The 18763-nt window shown below is 41.3% G+C and overlaps 2 protein-coding genes across 2 annotated transcripts in view; one reads left to right on the forward strand and one right to left on the reverse strand.

Moving 5' to 3' along the window:
- Positions 1 to 4985: 4985 nt before the first annotated feature.
- Positions 4986 to 10330, reverse strand: LOC124123555 (E3 ubiquitin-protein ligase TRAIP-like). Its single transcript, XM_046486747.2, has 3 exons — positions 10239 to 10330; positions 7826 to 8372; positions 4986 to 7393 (listed from the first exon to the last, which is right to left on the reverse strand). Exons 2-3 carry the CDS (start codon positions 8343 to 8345, stop codon positions 6570 to 6572), a joined length of 1344 nt encoding a protein of 447 aa, XP_046342703.2. The 5' UTR covers positions 8346 to 8372; positions 10239 to 10330; the 3' UTR covers positions 4986 to 6569.
- A 208-nt stretch (positions 10331 to 10538) lies between these two features.
- Positions 10539 to 18763, forward strand: part of LOC124123549 (DNA-directed RNA polymerase, mitochondrial-like) — a 68370-nt gene continuing 60145 nt past the window's right edge. The window contains exons 1-5 of the mRNA XM_048394529.1: positions 10539 to 10708; positions 12464 to 12607; positions 14286 to 15193; positions 17433 to 17561; positions 18293 to 18451. Of these exons, the coding sequence (XP_048250486.1) occupies positions 10567 to 10708; positions 12464 to 12607; positions 14286 to 15193; positions 17433 to 17561; positions 18293 to 18451 (1482 nt within the window). The 5' untranslated portion in view covers positions 10539 to 10566. The remainder of the gene's footprint in view (positions 10709 to 12463; positions 12608 to 14285; positions 15194 to 17432; positions 17562 to 18292; positions 18452 to 18763) is intronic.

The raw sequence follows: 18763 nt of genomic DNA on the forward strand, positions 1-18763 counted from the left end.
CCAGGAATTCAATCTGATATCAGTTTCTTCATCTAATGAGCTAGCATCTACGTGTTTTCTCTTTGAACCAGAGTGTTTGTGAGACAGTGTTTCTGCACCCCTGCTCCCCACACACCACCGAGTATCAATAAGGACGGTGTGTTATTGCATTGGATATCCAAAATGCAAAACACCAGGGCTACAGGGGTGTTATATTCCAGCAAATATGACATGAATAGCTATATTTGTCAACTAAATTTACTGCAAAGCTGGTTCTGCCCATAACAAAAAATTAGAGACATACAAAATTCAGCGGTCAACATTACCAGATTGGCCCATGAGCCACCGCCTTCTGGCATATGACTACCACCCGTCTAGGCGAAGTAAGGGTCAAAGTGATGTGTTGGGCAAAAGGAACACCTGTTCCTGGCTCCAATACCCTCAACCACCAGAATCCCGTCCTCCGACGACACAGGGGCGCAACCCACGGCAAACGGGTTGCCCAATTTGATCGCCTTTTACCACCAGCAATGGGGTGCTGAGGACACATTTTTGTTTATCTTCCCCGGGTCCCCACGTGGGGGCGCCATACTGCTGGAACACTGCTGAGTGCAGCATTAAACATCAAACATTCCGTTGTTTCCAGGACCCTGTTCCACAAGGCAATCAAAGTGCTAAGATGATCGTAACTCCCATACTTTAACATAGACCTACGACACTCATAGCCCCACGATCGCTTTTTGGAACACGGCTGTGGTGTGTGAGAGAGAGAGAGATGTCACCAACACTGTCTTCTATGTATATTTATGACATGGCCATGGATATTAATAGCTTAAAATGTGATGAACCTGTTGATGAATACACAGTATCTATTTTGTTATATGCACTTTTGGGTCCTGAGGCAGAACTCCGTATGCAGAAATCTTACCCAACCACGCAGTCTGAAAGTTTGTGAAACAGGTTTAGCATTAACATTGTCCGCAAGAATTTCCGATTCCTTTCTTGGAAACATGACAACCTCGCACTCAATAATATTTCCGATGATATAACACAAACTTCAATGGATCTTATACAAAGTTATGACTCAGGTAGTCAAGATAAACAAAAATGAACGCAGAGTTCACGAATGCAGAATTGTACAGATCCCAGGAGGCGGCCAGTACTTAGAATATTTTCTTTGTGGGCATGACATTATATGAAGCATAACTAGTTTCACCGAGATGGGTTTATGAACCAAAGATTGTTTAGTAAAACCTGATTTAGTAGATAAGGAAGACTTGGATACATTATCAATCAAAACATGAATGCTGTTAAAAACACGTGGAATCTATATAAACTAACCGGGAAATTGAGGAATAGTAAACCAGTTTGGTACCAAATGGAATGGACACGCCCCCTGGACCTAAAGCCATGAACATGAATTGATTGGAACTCTGCATTGAGGACAGGCGCTCTTGTATTTGTCAGGTCAAGAATAATGCCAGCTTCATAGTGCTAGCCCACTGAGATACCATCGCAGTTCAGTTTAACATTGATAGCCCATTCAGACAAAGTATACAGACTTTGGTCTGGTGGACCAGTCCTTGTCTTATCTCTTTAATTGTGAGCGCCAGACAGGGTTACAACAAGTACCATCTTGTAACATCTTTTGGTATGAGCCGCCTACGTGGTCTAGTGGTAGAGCGTCCGCCCGGGGTTCGATCCCAGGCCGCGTCATACAAAAGACGATAAAAGATGGTACTTTTTGTTACCATGTCTGGCACTCGGCATTAAGGTGCTAAAACAAGGACTGGTCGGCTCCGAGTCAGTATACTGTGTCTAAGTGGGGTATTAATGTTAAACTGCGGCATGGTATCTCAGTGAGCTAGCACTATAAATCGGCAGTAGTCCGGACAAGTACAGGCAGCCACACATCGCAATATAAGTGCAATAATCTTGGACGCGATGTAAAAAACCCCATTTCACCTAACCTGACCTCTTATGGTATGACGCGGCCAGGGGATCGAACCATTGACTTTTTGCTCCCTTGGCAGACGCTCTATCCACTACACCACAGGAGTTTCACACAGCTGGGGACAAGAATGTGTTTCACCCATTGTACCCAGGTGGAGAATGGAACACAGGTCTTGGGCACAACCAGTTGAACACTAGGTTACACCACACGTAGGTTTCAGCTGATAAGATGCCGTTAAATGAGTGAGATGGTTTAACCCTGTATGAAACTGTGGTTCTCCTGGAAGTCCAAAGTGATGATGGCAGAAGTTGACTGGGTGAAACCCAAGAGTGAGCGAGTGAGTTTGGTTTAACGCCGCTTTTAACAAACAGTATTCCAGTTATATCGCGGCGTGTCAGCTTAATGTGGGAGGAAAGCCCAAAGTGATGCAGGTCTCAGACGTTTACCACTTCGGTGAAACCCACGAGCACGGGTATGGTGCTGACAAACCTAGAAACATAATCGGGGCGAACCGGGATTCGAATCCACAATCATAGGTTTCTGGCGTGCCCAAGGGACGCAACTCTGCACAGGGAATCGCGGCGCCTGAGACTGGGCCACCCGTGCCCCCTGAAACCCAAGAGTATAGAATTCAAACCCATATTCTTTAGTAATGACAAAGGGACACGACTGTGCACAGATGGTTCATGCACAGGTAGTCAACCTTTCGGTACTACGAGGGTTAGCTAAGGGAACACGAGGTTGGGAATCGATCCCTGTGTGATGAGAGAATACTTTAACCACAAGGTTACCCTTCTTCTCTTAAAGCTTAAACGCCCAAATTCCAAATTAACTTACCAGTGAAGAAAGAAAATGTCAGGAGGACATGGACTGCAGTGTGTTAATGGTTTATACCAAATTCCAGCAGAATCCATCATCTGTGTATGGTTTCTACACCCAGCAAAAGTGGAGAAAACTTAACAGGTGCGTGGAACCAAGCTTCAACTACCAACTCTTTAAAGTATTTCATGAGCTGTCAGTTAGAAAACCATTGTGGTTTCAATCTCCAAAGAGCTATCATTTATATCACTAATGTGTTCTTCAAACAATACTCTTTTGTGAAAATGTAGGCTCATGTTTTTCTAATTTTATTTTGGATGTTGGTTATAGTGTGGTAAATCATCGGTTACTGCACAAATATAAGGCCTACTGATTGTACTCTGTGTGTGTAGTCACTGTGTGTACCATAGCTGTAGTACTCGGGTTCTAGATGAGTGTCACTGACTACAGTTACCTCTCTACAACAAAACAAAACACAAAATTCAGTTTTTGAGGCAAAAATTAATGTTCTTTTTTGACATTTTCAGTTTCTTCTGAAGATTCCAGACATGTCAATAGGTACAAGTCAGTATCATATATTTTGCAGCAAATACATTTTTTCACAAAATACAAAATCTATTCACTTTTCATGTTCACATTCACACATAATTTTGAATACAAATATCTATTTGACAAATCAGTAGGTGTTTGTTTGTTTATTTATTTGTTGTTTAACCCCACACTCAGCAATATTCCAGCTATATGAGGCGGTCTCTAAATAATCATATCTGAACCAGACAATCCACTGATTGACATCATGAGCATCTATCCATGCAATTGGGATACGATAACATGCATCAACCAAGTTAGGAAGTCTGACCACCCGTTCCCTTTAGTTGTCTCTTACGACAAGCATAGTCGCCTTTTACGGCAAGCATGGGTTGCTGAAGACCTATTCTACCCAGGATCTTCACGGGTCAAATCAGTTAGGGAGGCATACAGATGTTTGGCAGAAGGTTGAACATCAGGTTGAAACATATGGTACTATATATGATCGCATGGAATAAATTGTCAGTTCATTTCACATGGTTTTCTTAGGGGTTCGTGAAATTTCATATATTTTTCTTCACGATATTTAGGCATCTCACATGGCTGGTGTTTCTATCTACGGTGGGTTTTAACATCATCCCTTATCCCATCCATGCCCCAGGTTGATTATTTCTACATCATCATGACCATGTACATGGTCTTTCATGAATTATGATCAAATCAAGTGAGTGAGTGAGTGAGTGAGTGAGTGAGTGAGTTGGGTTTAACACTGCTTTTAACAGTATTCCAGTTATATCATGGCATGTCAGCTTAATGTGGGAGGAAAGTCCAAAGTGATGCCGGTCTAAGACATTTACCACTTCGGTGAAACCCACGAGCACAGGTATGGTGCTGACAAACCTAGAAACATAATCAGGGCGAACCGAGATTCGAGTGAGTGAGTGAGTGAGTTGGGTTTAACACCGCTTTTAACAGTATTCCAGTTATATCACAGCGTGTCAGCTTAATGTGGGAAGAAAGCCACAAGTGATGCAGGTCTCAGACGTTTACCACTTCGGTGAAACCCACAAGCACGGGTATGGTGCTGACAAACCTAGAAACATAATCAGGGCGAACCGAGATTCGAACCCACAACCATAGGTTTCTGGCATGCCCAAGAGACGCAACTCTGCACAGCGAATCGCGGCGCCTTAGACGCCTGGGCCACCCGTGCCCCCTGATCAAATCAAATTATAAAACAAATATCTGGATTCTTGAATATAATGATATGGATGTATGACACAGACATAGTTCATCTTCTAGATGTATTTTCAAGATTATGATTTGAAATGAAAAAATGAAATACAAAATAATGATTGGAATGTATACAAAACATTTTTATCATCCAAAACTGGCTCCCACAGGAGATATCGCTTGGATGAGATCACTACATCGTAGATATCGCTGCAATGACATTACATCACAATGCTTTGCAGACCATTGTGACGTCACTGGTTACCATGACGTCACAATCAAATGACATCACTAATGGCTCTACTACTGAAGCTGTTAGCAGTACTTTTTACACTTAAGACACTGCTTATTACTGTCTACAAATTGAAAAAGTTGGAAGAATGATATTGGATGATAAATAAAATCTCACCCTTGTGTCTTTTGATATCAAATATATCAACACTCGTTGATAAAAGTGGCAAAAATCCTCAGCAAGCCTCAGAATTTGTCCACTTTTATCAACTTGTGTTGATATATTTGATATCAAAAGACACTCGGGTGAGATTCTCTATATCTACAAATGATCAATGTCTACAAGTATATGTTCATGTATACTGGACAAGAAGTCCCATAATCATTAACACAAACTCGTATCACAAGTACAATAACAGTGTAGTCCAACTCTGCTTTGAGTGAGTGGGTTTTATTTATTCCATTTTAAACGGTGTTTCATTTATACCACAGCATGGCAGCTAAATCAGTGTTCCAAATTGAGGGGGGCCCTGGTGCCCTGGAGGTCTTCAAATGATCTTTTAACATCAGGGCTCTAGCAGGGACATTTTGACTTTTAAACACTGTTAGTTCATGAGATTAATTTGAGTTGGTTGGCTGGTTGGTTGGTTTGATGTTTTACGCAGCACTCAGCTATATTCCAGCTATATGATGGCTGTCTGTAAATAATTGAGTCTGGACCAGACAATCCAGTGATTGACATCATGAACATCGATCCATGCAACTGGGATACGATGACATGCATTAACCAAGTCAGAGAGCCTGAACACCCGATCCCGTTAGTCACCTCTTACGAAAAGCATATACGCCTTTATATCGTGGCTACTTTTCTGTAAATAAAAAGACTTTGCCAATGCGGAATAGAACAAGAAAAAAATATTGATCTACAACAGAAAAAAGTTTGTTCAAACGTTGATGAAAACTAAAATACCCTTATATACCCTTCTACATCATGTACATTATTGTTTCACTGGTGGCAAAAATTGGAGACGGGTGCTTATCATGATGAGTGAGTGAGTATGGTTTTTATGCCGCATTTAGCAATATTCCACCAATATCACGGCTGAGGACACCAGAAATGGGCTTCACACATTGTTCCCATGTCGGGAATCGAACCAGGGTCTTTGGCGCAACGCGCACACGCTTACCCTCTAGGCTACCCGACCACACCACTTGACATGATGAAGACAGTATCTATTTTTCAAAAGTATATTCTTGATGTGACAGTGTTTGGCCTGCAACTACTATTTGTTATGAGTGAGTGAGTACGGTTTTACGCCATTTTCGGAATATTCCAAAAATATCACGGTGGTGTACACCAGAAATGGGCATCACACACGAATACTTGTTATAAATAAAGTGATATATTGCTGATATCATGATTATGAATAAATCAAACGTGAGCTGTTAGATATGATTGTGTGAGTGAGTGAGTGAGTATGGTTTTACGCCGTTTTTAGCAATATTCCAGCAACATCACGGCGGGGGACACCAGAAATGGGCTTCACACATTGTACCCATGTCGGGATTCGAACCGGGTCTTCGGCGTGACGAGCGAACGCTTTAAACACTAGGCTACCCGACCGCCCCTATACTGAATCAAACGTGAGCTGTTAAATATGAAGGGAACATTGACACAAACCAGTATTGGTATGACAAAAAAAAGCCCCTCAACATCATGAACATGTCATTGATGAACTTGCCACCTGAAACTGATAAATACACTCCTTTCTTCTGGCAAAATTATAATCACATATCACAAAGAGCACAGTTCTTCATTCCTAAATTACTCCAGGAAATCACCAAGAGAGGGTAAATCTGGCTGCCGGCAGTCCTTTCTCTTGAACAGTGTCGGTTTTGTTTTTCTCACAGCAAACTTGGGTTTCCCACCTAGCCCCTGAGTAAACGTTGTATGGCCACCAAGTCCATCATAGCCCTTCCTTGACACAGAGGGGTAACATGGGCCTTGCTTCTTCTTGAAGATGTTCAAGGACCCCAAAGCCGTTAAATGATTAGGATCACTTGATTCGTTTCTAGGTCGTTTGGCAGGGTTCTGTGTTGAGGCAGTGCTTATTTTCACAAATTTCATATTATTTTCAACACAATGCTTCTTGGCCTCCGTTGTGGGTGTGTCCTTGAACAAATCAGGTGTCAAGGCCAGTTTGGGGTCAGGGGTATTCTCAAGGTCAATGACACCGTCTTTGTTCCCCGGACGACCCAGTTTCACAGGTGTGATAAATGCAGGGCTGTCTTCAGTCAGTGTTGCAACAAAGCTGGAACTAGCACAACCTGGGCTTTTTATTGCTCGTTTTAGATGATGGATTTTTTTCTTCATCATTTCTTTATCCTTCTCTGCATGTTTGAGATCTTCCTCCGACTGGCTGAAGTGGTCTCTCAAGGATTTGAGCTCCTTGCTTAATTCTGACAGAAGGCGACTTTTGGTGCACAATTCACGTCTCACTTTATCAAGCTGGTCTTTCAATAGTTTTTTATCAGTTTTGGCTTGTTCATACTCTCGTTTCATGATTGAACAGAAATGTGCCAGCTGCCTCGATGCTGCCTTTCCTTCTCCGTACTGTACCAAGATGGACTCGGCATCACTTTCACATCCTGTAGAGATGTAATGTACATGGCTAAAGGAAATGACAACTATAAATCTGATACATTGCTTGTGTAAAATTTGTTTGTTGTTTAACGCCGCACTGAGCAATGTTCCAGCTACATGATGGCGGTCTGTAAGTAATTGAGTCTGGACCAGACAATCCAGTGATTGACATCATGAGCATCTATCTCAGCTGGAATATTGCTGAGTGCAGCGTTAAAACAACAAACCAACAAATCATTCAGGCTGATTTAAAGTGTTCTTTAAGATGGGCAGTTATGAAAAGCTAGCCTGACTTGCAAAACTTTGTAAATATAACTTTTGGAAAATCAATAAAACATGTATCGATACTTGGGTTGGGACATTGTGTATTGTGATGCAGGTTTAAATGTGTGTTCCACTGATACATGGGTGATTGTGACCCTAGAAGTATAACCCACCTGACAGTAGCGCCTCCACATGCTGCATCGCTGACAGCTTGGCTTGTGCTTGTTTGTACGACTCTCTTTCAGTCTTCAGTGCCTTCTGTTGTGACTCAAAGTACGCCAACTGCTTCCGTAACGATGAACTAGTACCTTCTTCCTGTTTCAACAACTTCTGTATTGCAGACTTGCTCTCCTCAATATCGCGTACATTCTTTCGCAACGAGTCTTTTGATGATTCTAATTCTGCTTTCTCTCGATCTCGTTGTTTCAATTTGGTTCTCAAAGTCAACAACTCATTTTGGAGTTTATCAGGGTCTTTCTCATGCTCATCTGGTTCGTCTCCGGCATCGAAATAGAGTTTGCGAATGACCTGCTTCTTGTTTACATATTTGCGACACTGAGGGCAGGAGTTGGACGTCTCCACCCACTTCATGACACACTCCTCGTGAAACGTATGTCCGCAGGGAACTGCTGCAATGTTGACATTGTCATCATTTTCAAACAGGTCTGCACATATACAACACTGCGCTCTCATGGTGATGCTGTCTACAAACCTCTACATCTGAAAGGAAAAAGAAAACTGCAAAATGCAATCCTGAAACATATTTGAGCTATATTTTCAAAAATGCATAACCTGTATATATCGCGAAATCTGTAGTACATACATACAGCGTTCCCGTTTACCGGTAATTACCAGTTTTTTACCGGTAAAATTAGGTTTGAACCGGTAATTCATGTGACTGCCAGTCCCTGTGGACCGGCAAATAAAGTACCTTATAAATCTTTGTTGTTGAACAAAACATTGGTGATATTCAAGTCGGCTTGTCTGTTACCATCAGGGTTTCCCCGTGTCTATTTCTAGGTTAAATATCCATTTGTAGTGACTAGTCTCGAAATATATAACAAAAGAAGAGAAAATTGTGACTGAAGTTTGTGTGGATGGCGTATAGATCTAACTAAGTTACTTCAGCGGTTACTACAAAATTCAATTGATGTGTGACAATACACTTCGTGCAGAAAACACAATAGAAATCTACAATGTAAATGTAATTAAAGTTTTAGGGACAACAGAGAGATTGGAATTTGGCACTTTTCTGTATACGACTGTGATGTCATATCTTTTGCGTCACAATGAGTGATAATGATGTCATAATGGTGACGTGCGGTGTAGAACGAAAGCTTTGCAAAGCTTGATTAGTTTTCTTTAAGGGGTGCCCAGCTCATGTTAGCTTTCCAAGTTGCTGTCAATGCCAGTCATATGTTGAGTGAAGTATTATGGTGTAAACAAAATGCCTGAGCATATACAGCTCCATATTTTGTTTAAGGCTGTTGTCAGTGAATCCGTAATTCACATCGACAACCCACTCAAAACAAACACTGGACTCAACCCATGCCACTTTGTTCAATATATTTCAGTTCACATTATATTTAGTCATGGTAGAATAGAGATCAACATACTGTGTTTTCAATGTAGAGCTAGGTTACCTGTAGATTTAACTGCATTAAATTTAACATTTGAAACCTCATGCTGCGTGTTCTGTTCCAAATTTTATTTAGCGTGGTTAAATCTCCAGGTAACCTAGCTCCACAGTAATTGAAAACACAGTTTGTTTATCTCCTAATCGTAGTGTTACAACAGAAATCAACTGAATCCTATTCCACGGACAGAAACAAGCGCATTTGCTCATTGTTTCACAAAAATTAAAGTTATTGGTACAGTCAACTTTGTACACAGAATATGTCAGAAACAAGATGATAAAAATGGTGATAACTGTAGGGCTGGGACAAGTTTATATTTACTACCCAGGTACCCATCCCCCTATTACCCGACCCAACTGGGGTACCCACTGTTGGTCTCAGGGGATGTCTCAAAATGTCTGATTGGGAACATTTTTAGCATAGCCCTAGCAAAACGCAATTCAACCATATGAAAAATCAGAAGGAATGGTGCATTGTCAGAAAGAAATGTAGTGTAACCATAGCGTTCTAGACAATTTTTGTCATTAAACAATATATCATGTGACTAACCACGGGTCCGGGTAGTCCTGTGGGTACCCGCGTCCTACTTAGTACCCACCCGACCCAGGTATCCGAGTTGCCCGTCCCAGCCCTAAATAACTGGTTGATGACCAGCAAACTTGTGTACCATTGGTTGTCCCTATTGACAATTGGGCAGGATCGTCTTATTTGACAGGAGTCAGCAATTGGCTGAAATTGGCTGAAGTCATTGTTTTGAAAAAGACACATCTACGGCCGCAATCTATGACCCAGTATGATCAATAACGCATTATACCTAGGCTATTTTATCACCAGATTTGAATATTCCACTAGGCCCCATCCTTACTTCAGAAGCCAGATCGACATTTAATAAACACATAAAAAATATAACGCTGGTTTAGGAGTGTATCTGTGATCTATGAACAGATACCTAAAATAGGGACAATCCCAGCACTGTTTATCCTGATCGCAGAGTGACTTAATTCCACATTTCGTCATTTGTCCTTCCCGCCGATTGATTACACTTCCGGGGAGAAGTTATGTATGTAAATATTTCTCTCCCGTTGATTCCTAATGAATATGAACAACTATCCATATTTTCTTACTTGAAAAAATTGTGTAGCATCAATTTATTAAAATGGACGTAGAACATGTCTAGATAATGTCACGTACGTTATTATTATACGTACTATTTAATGATATAATAATGTCTCCCTCAAGGTGAAGTGCAGGGAGTTTCATGGCCGACAACAAACACGATGTCGCATTTATTGCGATTGAAAAGATCGCTCGTTTTTCTTATTGACATTAACAGAAGAGCGTCCTTGAATGAAATTTTGTTAAGAGAAAGGGGGGACATTACCACATGCCCCAAACATACATCACTTCAATGTGTGTCAGGTAAGCAGTGACAAATCAGACGTAGTAGTGTAGTGATAATAAACAAATGTCATACACGTGCAATGACCGTGTTAATGATTTTGACATATAATTTTAATTTGGCACAATATGTAGCTTTATTGGTATTGATTGTCAATTCGCAATTGCCTTGACGTGGCGTAGACAGGTGACAATACCAGTTATGAATCTGATTATGCAAGACATCATCCAAGCTTACGTAAATTCTCTACTGGTCTTAGGTTAGTTGTTGAGTTGTTTGGGAGTTTGTCTTGCGCTGAAATCCACACTGGAGAGTATTGCACTTTACCGATCCCTCTTTGGGAGATTTCAATTAGCATGTTTACCACTGGCACTGTCAGAAATAATTAGTGTTTGTTTACTCAGTGTTTACTGGTAATGACCAGTTTTTTACCAGTAAAATTCGGCTTGGACTGGTTATTCATGTGACATCCAGTCCCTGTTGACCAGTAAATAAAGTACTGTACCTTAAAAATTGTTGTTGAACAAAACATCAGCGATATTCATATACCGTATTCGGCGTAATAAGCGCCCCGCTCTAATAAGCGCCCACGGTGATATTTGCTAATATATTGGCCAGTGAACAATCCCAATTAGCACCACTTCCAATTGATCAGTGTACACAAGACTTATTTATTCGCATATAATACGCACTCATTTGATATGCACACTTAATAATGGGCAATTAAATTCTTGAAAAATATATCTGTCGTACATAAACATTTCAGGCTGTTAGCATGGTTAGAACAAATCACGATATTTATCTTTCAACTCTGTTTTTTTCACTAAAATAATATTCCAATAAGAGCCCCCTATTTCTTATTTTGAGAGCGCCCTGGGCGCTTATTACGTCAAATATGGTAAGCATTTTTATCGAAGTAAGACAGCTTGTATGTTATGATCAAGCAGGCTTTCCCCTTGTCTGTTTTTGTGCAAGGAAATAATATTTTGCTGTACTTCGAGGTTAAATGTATATTTGTAGCGACTTTCTCTCGAAATATTATGAGCAACAGTTGCGCTGTTGACACATACAAAATTACAGACAGTGTTCCCGTTTGCTGGTAATCACCAGTTATTTTACCGGTAAAATTAGATTGAACCGGTAATTCATGTGACTACGAATCTCTGTGGAAAATAAGGTGTCTTGTAAATCTTTGTTGTTGAACAAAGCATCGTCGATAGTCAAAAACTATACTTTTCAAATAAAGTCAGCTTGACTGTTATCATCAGGTTTTCCCATTTACCATTTTGCTATTTAACCTTTGCTTTGAGGTTAGATATCTGTTTGTAGTGACTTAGTGTTGAATCAAAGTGAAATGTTCAGAAAAAAGAGAGTGAGTGAGTGAGTATGGTTTTACGCCGATTTTAGCAATATTCCAGCAATATCCAGGCGGGGGACACCAGAAATGGGCTTCACACATTGTACCCATGTCGGGAATCGAAACGGGTCTTCGGCGTGACGAGCGAACGCTTTAACCACAAGGCTACCTGACTGCCCCCAGAAAAAAGAGAGAAAATTGTGATTGAACTTTGTGTGAATGACGTGAAGATCTAAACATGCTAAATAAGTTACTTCAGAAATGTTGTCGCTGAATTTGTCATGCCAAAAACCTGGGTTGATTCCCCACAAGGGTACAACATGAAGGCTATTTTTGGTGTCCCCTGCCTGAAGTTGCTGGATTATTGCTAACAGCGGCGTAAAACAATACTCACTCACTAACTTTTTCTTCTTCCCAGGTAAGTGCTACAGTGGCACGCCAACTTTACTCTCCAATGGGTCTGCGAGGGTCAAGTTTACTGCTACTCGTGCAGGTCGACCAAAGTGGAAGAAGAGGAAATCTGCCATTTCGAAAGTCAAGGTGGAAAGAGATCTTTTCAGTGGTATGTATAACACTGTTTTGTCTATTGTGACACGACAAGCAAGGGATGTGACATCAACCAGTATATTGTTATGATTTCTGTGCAGGCCAGCCAGATTGTATGGGTTGTTACCAATCTCATAAAAATCAGATCTTAGTTCTCGCTACCGCTAAACAAAGATCTGAGGACATCCCATTAGGGGTCACGTCAGAACGACCTTTCATCCGCCCAATCAGAGCGTCGCTTACCAGATCATGAAAGTGACAGTCGGAATGTGATTTCTAATCATGCAACCTCGAAAACTTTAAAAAAGGGTATTCCGAACGATAGTTACAGGCTTAACGACTGAATCCATACAATCTAGACCATATATTAGCCATTCGAGAATAATCTTTTGTTCAGGTTTCAAATTTCTAAGCGAGAATTTGTCAAAATATGTTTCGAAGCGTAGTCGCCAATTTGAAATTAGTGCCGTAAACCACGAGAAAGCTGCCTTCTGATTGGTTAATATCAACTTCTTGTCAGTAATTCCATTGGTCGGTCAGATTTTGCGAAAGGTCGGTCTGACGTGACCCGTAATGGGATGTCCTCAGATCTTTGTTTAGCGGCAGCGAGAACTAAGATCTGATTTTTATGAGATTGGGGTTGTTACAAGACTGCGGTGACTGGCCAGTCAGTTAGCTAGATCTGTAAGGAGGAATGGTGAGGATGTTAACAGGTTGAAGTGACATATCTGTTACAAGTTTCACAAAATGACTGATCGCCAAGGATTAGTCAACACTGCAGTCTCAACTCAATGCAGTTATTCTGCAACCATAACATCAACAGAAAAACCAGAAGGCCTGGTTCAACCAAAAGTTGGAATAAACAAAAGCGAACTCGGATGTGTGTAGTGGCAGATAGTTATTGTATATTCCTGGGGTTTGGTACACAGTGTTTCAGGTTTTGAGATGTAACCACAGCTTTTAATATGTCTGAATTATTCAAGTCAGTGACATATCAGTTAGGGAGCTAAGCATCCTGAAGAAGTTTTCAAATATTATGATGTATGATTTATAGTGGTGGGACGATACATTGATGCTTCAGTGGATCGCGATTTTTTAATAACTGTTCCACTAAACACAAATCAGTGGTGCAAGTTAATAGTGAAAACATATATATTTTCATCCATTGTGCCATACTTGACACTGCCAACTGTAAATCATCAGTGTGCCAGGTATATTTGGCCATATTTTTCATATGGGATGATCTTTCCCTGTAAGGAGCTTGACAGCGATGTACAGTTTGAGTAGGGTACATAGAAATTTGTCGAAACGTCAGTGAACAATAAAATTCAAGTATTTTACATGTAAGGTAAGTGAGTGAGTTGTGTTTAACTCCGCTTTCAACAGTATTCCAGTTATATCACGGCATGTCAGCTTAATGTGGGAGGAAAGCCCCAAGTGATGCAGATCTTAGACATTTACCACTTCGGTGAAACCCACGAACACGGGTATGGTGCTGACAAACCTAGAAACATAATCGGGGAGAACCGGAATTTGAACCCACAACCATAGGTTTCTGGCACAACTCTGCACATTGAATTGCGGTGCCTTAGACGACTGGGCCACCCATGGCCCCTGTAAGGTAAGATAATTCAATTTGTACCCCACTATATAATATGCATATAGACCTGACATGTACTATTTCCCTTCCACAGTTCTCAACATGCGCACCACCCAGCTAGCCCTGGGAGCCATGATGCAAGAAGAAGGGGAAACAACCAAGGACTCGCCAGATGCCATTTTGGTAGTGCCAAGATCCTTAAAGTTCTTGCGAGAGACACAAAACCTAGAGCTTTCAAAACCATTTCCATATCGAAAAAAACAAAGTAAGAAATTCCATGGTGATAGGACAGGAGTCTCTCACAGGGAGCGTTCTCCTGATGTGGACAGGGAATATCAGGGGGAAGAACATTGGCGTTCTTCTTTTGAGGTGTTCCAAAATCAGTTTTTCATGAAAAGGAAGGAACAGGATGTTTCTCAGTCATTGAGTGAGGATAGGTCGGAAGCGTTTTTGCACTCCAGGGACAGAAAACACAAAGACCCCCACAAACCCCCTCACCCAGGGCCACCTATATTGCAGGAATATGGTTCTGAGAAGACGGATAAAAAACACCATGAGCGTGGTGCTTCTGAGTTGGACTCCTTCAGGTCTAGTCTTTCAGGTACAGAGGATGCCGAATCTTTTGCCAAATATACTGATTTTGTTGATGAGGATGGGATGATGTTCCGAGGATCCCATGTTCGGGACGAACTTGAATCGTTTCCCGATATTCCTGAGGAAATACTTGATGCTGTGATAGCCAGGCACATATCTGAACATGAGTATGACGAGCACAGCGAGGCGCAGGACATAAAACGCGTGACGGGCGCTGAGAAGTTACACAAACAGTTATTGGGTGAAAGAGATCCCACAGTGACTAAACATTCCGCTGCAAGCAGTGCCCCCAAGACAGGCAAGAAGCTGGAGTATGGCAGCCCCTTTGCTAATGTTTCAGCTCTCAGGACTAAGTCTTTAAACCCGGATGTCAAACATTACATGGAGGCGTGTTTTGCTGCGGGAATGGTGAGTGAGGAAGGGGATAGTGGGTAGTGTTGTATTGAAGGTAGTGTTGTATTGTGGGTAGTGTTGTATTGTGGGTAGTGTTGTATTGAAGGTAGTGTTGTATTGTGGGTAGTGTTGTATTGTGGGTAGTGTTGTATTGTGGATAGTGTTGTATTGTGGGTAGTGTTTGATGATAGGTAGCATTGTATTGTGGGTAGTGTTGTATGATAGGTAGCGTTGTATTGTGGGTAGTGTTGTATGATAGGTAGCGTTGTATTGTGGGTAGTGTTGTATTGTGGGTAGTGTTGTATTGAAGGTAGTGTCGTATTGTGGGTAGTGTTGTATTGTGGGTAGTGTTGTATTGTGGGTAGTGTTGTATTGTGGATAGTGTCGTATTGTGGGTAGTGTTGTATTGTGGGTAGTGTTTTATGATAGGTAGCATTGTATTGTGGGTAGTGTTGTATGATAGGTAGCGTTGTATTGTGGGTAGTGTTGTATGATAGGTAGCGTTGTATTGTTGGTAGTGTTGTATTGTTGGTAGTGTTGTATTGTGGGTAGTGTTGCATGTTGGGAAGTGTTGTATTGTGGGTCAGAACTGCAGATAAGCTGCCTATTTGCGTAAAATACCCCAAAAATGTATTCAAAACCCAATTACTTTAACTTGCATACAGAAGTGTGTGCATTAAATGAAAAACTCAAATGTATAAAAACAGCACGAGTAAATACCAATGAAGCTTTCGGGATGCTACAACAGAGCTTATTTACAGAACCCTATTACAAGCAAATATCCTTTCTGACTCAAGCCTATATTTAGAACTGTTATATACTCTTCTAGAGTATGCTACACAATACCTCAACATTAATACAGCATTTTTATCCTCCAATATACAGGGTACTGGCCTACTTGATGTACTGAAATACAGTTGAAGGAGGCCTTCTTCTGAAACAAAAACATTATTACATTTTTTTGAAATCTTAAACATGTTAAAATGTTCACTCATTTTGGTAAAACCCAATAGAGTGATCAATAGAGTGAAACAAATATTGGGGTTACCCAATGAAAAATGCTGTAACCCAATTAAAATAGAAACCTTTCGAGTAAAATCTCAATAGTTAAAAAAGTTATCTGGAGCTCTGGTGGGTAGTGGTGTATTGTGGGTAGTGTAGTATTGTGGGTAGTGTAGTATTGTGGGTAGTGTAGTATTGTGGGTAGTGCCGATCGTGGGTAGTGTAGTATTGTGTGTAGCGTTGTATCGTGGGTAGTGTAGTATTGTGGGTAGTGTAGTATTGTGGGTAGTGTAGTATTGTGTGTAGTGCCGATCGTGGGTAGTGTAGTATTGTGTGTAGCGTTGTATCGTGGGTAGTGTAGTATTGTGGGTAGTGTAGTATTGTGGGTAGTGTAGTATTGTGTGTAGTGCCGATCGTGGGTAGTGTAGCATTGTGTGTAGTGTTGTATCGTGGGTATTGTAGTATTGTTGGTAGTGTAGTATTGTGTGTAGTGTAGTATTGTGTGTAGTGTAGTATTGTGTGTAGTGTTGTATTGTGGGTAGTGTTGTATTGTTGGTAGTGTTGTATTGTGTGTAGTGTAGTATTGGGGGTAGTGTTGTATTGTGTGTAGTGTAGTATTGTGGGTAGTGTAGTATTGTGGGTAGTGTTGTATCGTGGGTAGTGTAGTATTGGGGGTAGTGTTGTATTGTGTGTAGTGTAGTATTGTGGGTAGTGTAGTATTGTGTGTAGTGTTGTATCGTGGGTAGTGTAGTATTGTGTGTAGTGTAGTATTGTGTGTAGTGTAGTATTGTGTGTAGTGTAGTATTGTGTGTAGTGTTGTATTGTGTGTAGTGTAGTATTGTGGGTAGTGTTGTATTGTGGGTAGTGTAGTATTGTGGGTAGTGTTGTATTGTGTGTAGTGTTGTATTGTGTGTAGTGTAGTATTGTGTGTAGTGTAGTATTGTGTGTAGTGTTGTATTGTGTGTAGTGTAGTATTGTGTGTAGTGTTGTATTGTGTGTAGTGTTGTATTGTGGGTAGTGTTGTATCGTGTGTAGTGTTGTATTGTGGGTAGTGTTGTATTGTGGGTAGTGTAGTATTGTGTGTAGTGTTGTATTGTGTGTAGTGTTGTATTGTGGGTAGTGTTGTATTGTGGGTAGTGTTGTATTGTGTGTAGTGTAGTATTGTGTGTAGTGATGACTGTCAGTAGTGATGTAGTTGGCTAGTTACCTGTAGTCGCCGCCGCTGCTGTGATGGGTGTTGGTGCTGTTGCAGCTGGACCAGGCACACTCGGCCATCTTGTATTACCAGTTCATGATGAAGTCCAACCCTACCAACCCTGCCATGCAGCACATCCTGGACATTGACACCTACAACTTGATGATCAGCGCTTGGGCCAAACAGGTCAGACAGCAAGCAATGGAGTCACAGACACTCTCGGGTCTTGTCTTCAGATGTTGTGTTTGTATAGGGCCCCGTTTCACAAAGCGATTGCAGAGCTAAGACGATCGTATCTCCCATACTTTGACATAGTCTTATGGCAGTCTAAGCGCTAAGATGATCATATCTTCCATACTTTAACATAGACTTACGACAGTAATAGCGCTAAGACGAGCATATCCCACATACTTTAACATAGACTTACGACAGTACAGCCGTAGCGCTAAGATGATTGTATCTTCCATACTTTGGAGCAACACTCAAATGGCGTAAAACCTTACTGACTGACTGACTGACTGACTGACTGACTGACTGACTGACTGACTGACTATTTAGACACACATATAAAATGATCTGGTCCTGAACACACTGAAGTTGACTGAAGCTTTATCTTTTGTTAAACATATAAAAGTCTGAAGGAATGCATGCATACTCAAAATACGAACATCAGTGACTTGTTGTATAACCATGGAGTTACAGTGAATTTTGTTATTTAACAATACAGAATGTGACTATCCACAGGTCTAGATAGTCCCGTGAATACCCAGGTTCTTCTCAGGAACCACCCAACCCGAGTACGGTACCCGAGTTACCCATCCCAGCCCAACTGGGCACCAATCCATGACTCTCCACTGGGTATATAAACTTTGCCTACATGAAGACCTGTCTAGCAGCAGTTTTATGCTTGTTTCCAGGGCAACATGGCTAAGATCAAGGACCTGTTCGCCTTCATAAAGAAGGACGGCCTGGAGCCGACCCTGCAGACCTACGTGGCGTGCCTGGAGTGTCTGTATCACCAGAAGGACCTGGACATGGCTCTGTGTAGAAGTATTATTGACGACCTGGAGACACAGGTAAACTGTCACAGGATTCCTAACACTTGTAGTCTAGAGATTCAGCTTAAAGACATAGTCAGTACTTTGTTTACCTTGTACCCTTGTATACGTATGACCACTAGGCTGTGGAGTTGTAGTATATTTAACCTTTGAATTAAGCAGGGCTTCTTGTGAGATGAGACCCGTGGAGATTCGGGGTAGAATAGGTCTTCAGCAACCCATGCTTGCCGTGAAAGGCGATTATGCTTGTCGTACGAGGCGACTAACAGGATCTTGTGGGTCAGGCTCGCTGACTTGGTTGATGCATGTCATCGATCCCAATTGCGTGGA

The sequence above is a fragment of the Haliotis rufescens genome, unplaced genomic scaffold (genome assembly GCF_023055435.1).
Source record: "Haliotis rufescens isolate VD_foot unplaced genomic scaffold, xgHalRufe1.0.p SCAF_13, whole genome shotgun sequence".
NCBI lineage: Eukaryota > Metazoa > Mollusca > Gastropoda > Lepetellida > Haliotidae > Haliotis > Haliotis rufescens.

Coding starts and splice junctions, on each gene's coding strand:
- LOC124123555 (XM_046486747.2), bottom strand. CDS start 8,345: ATGAGAGCGCAGTGTTGTATATGTGCAGACCTGTTTGAAAATGATGAC. Junction 7,394..7,825: donor TGTGGAGGCGCTACTGTCAG/GTGGGTTATACT, acceptor ACATCTCTACAG/GATGTGAAAGTGATGCCGAG.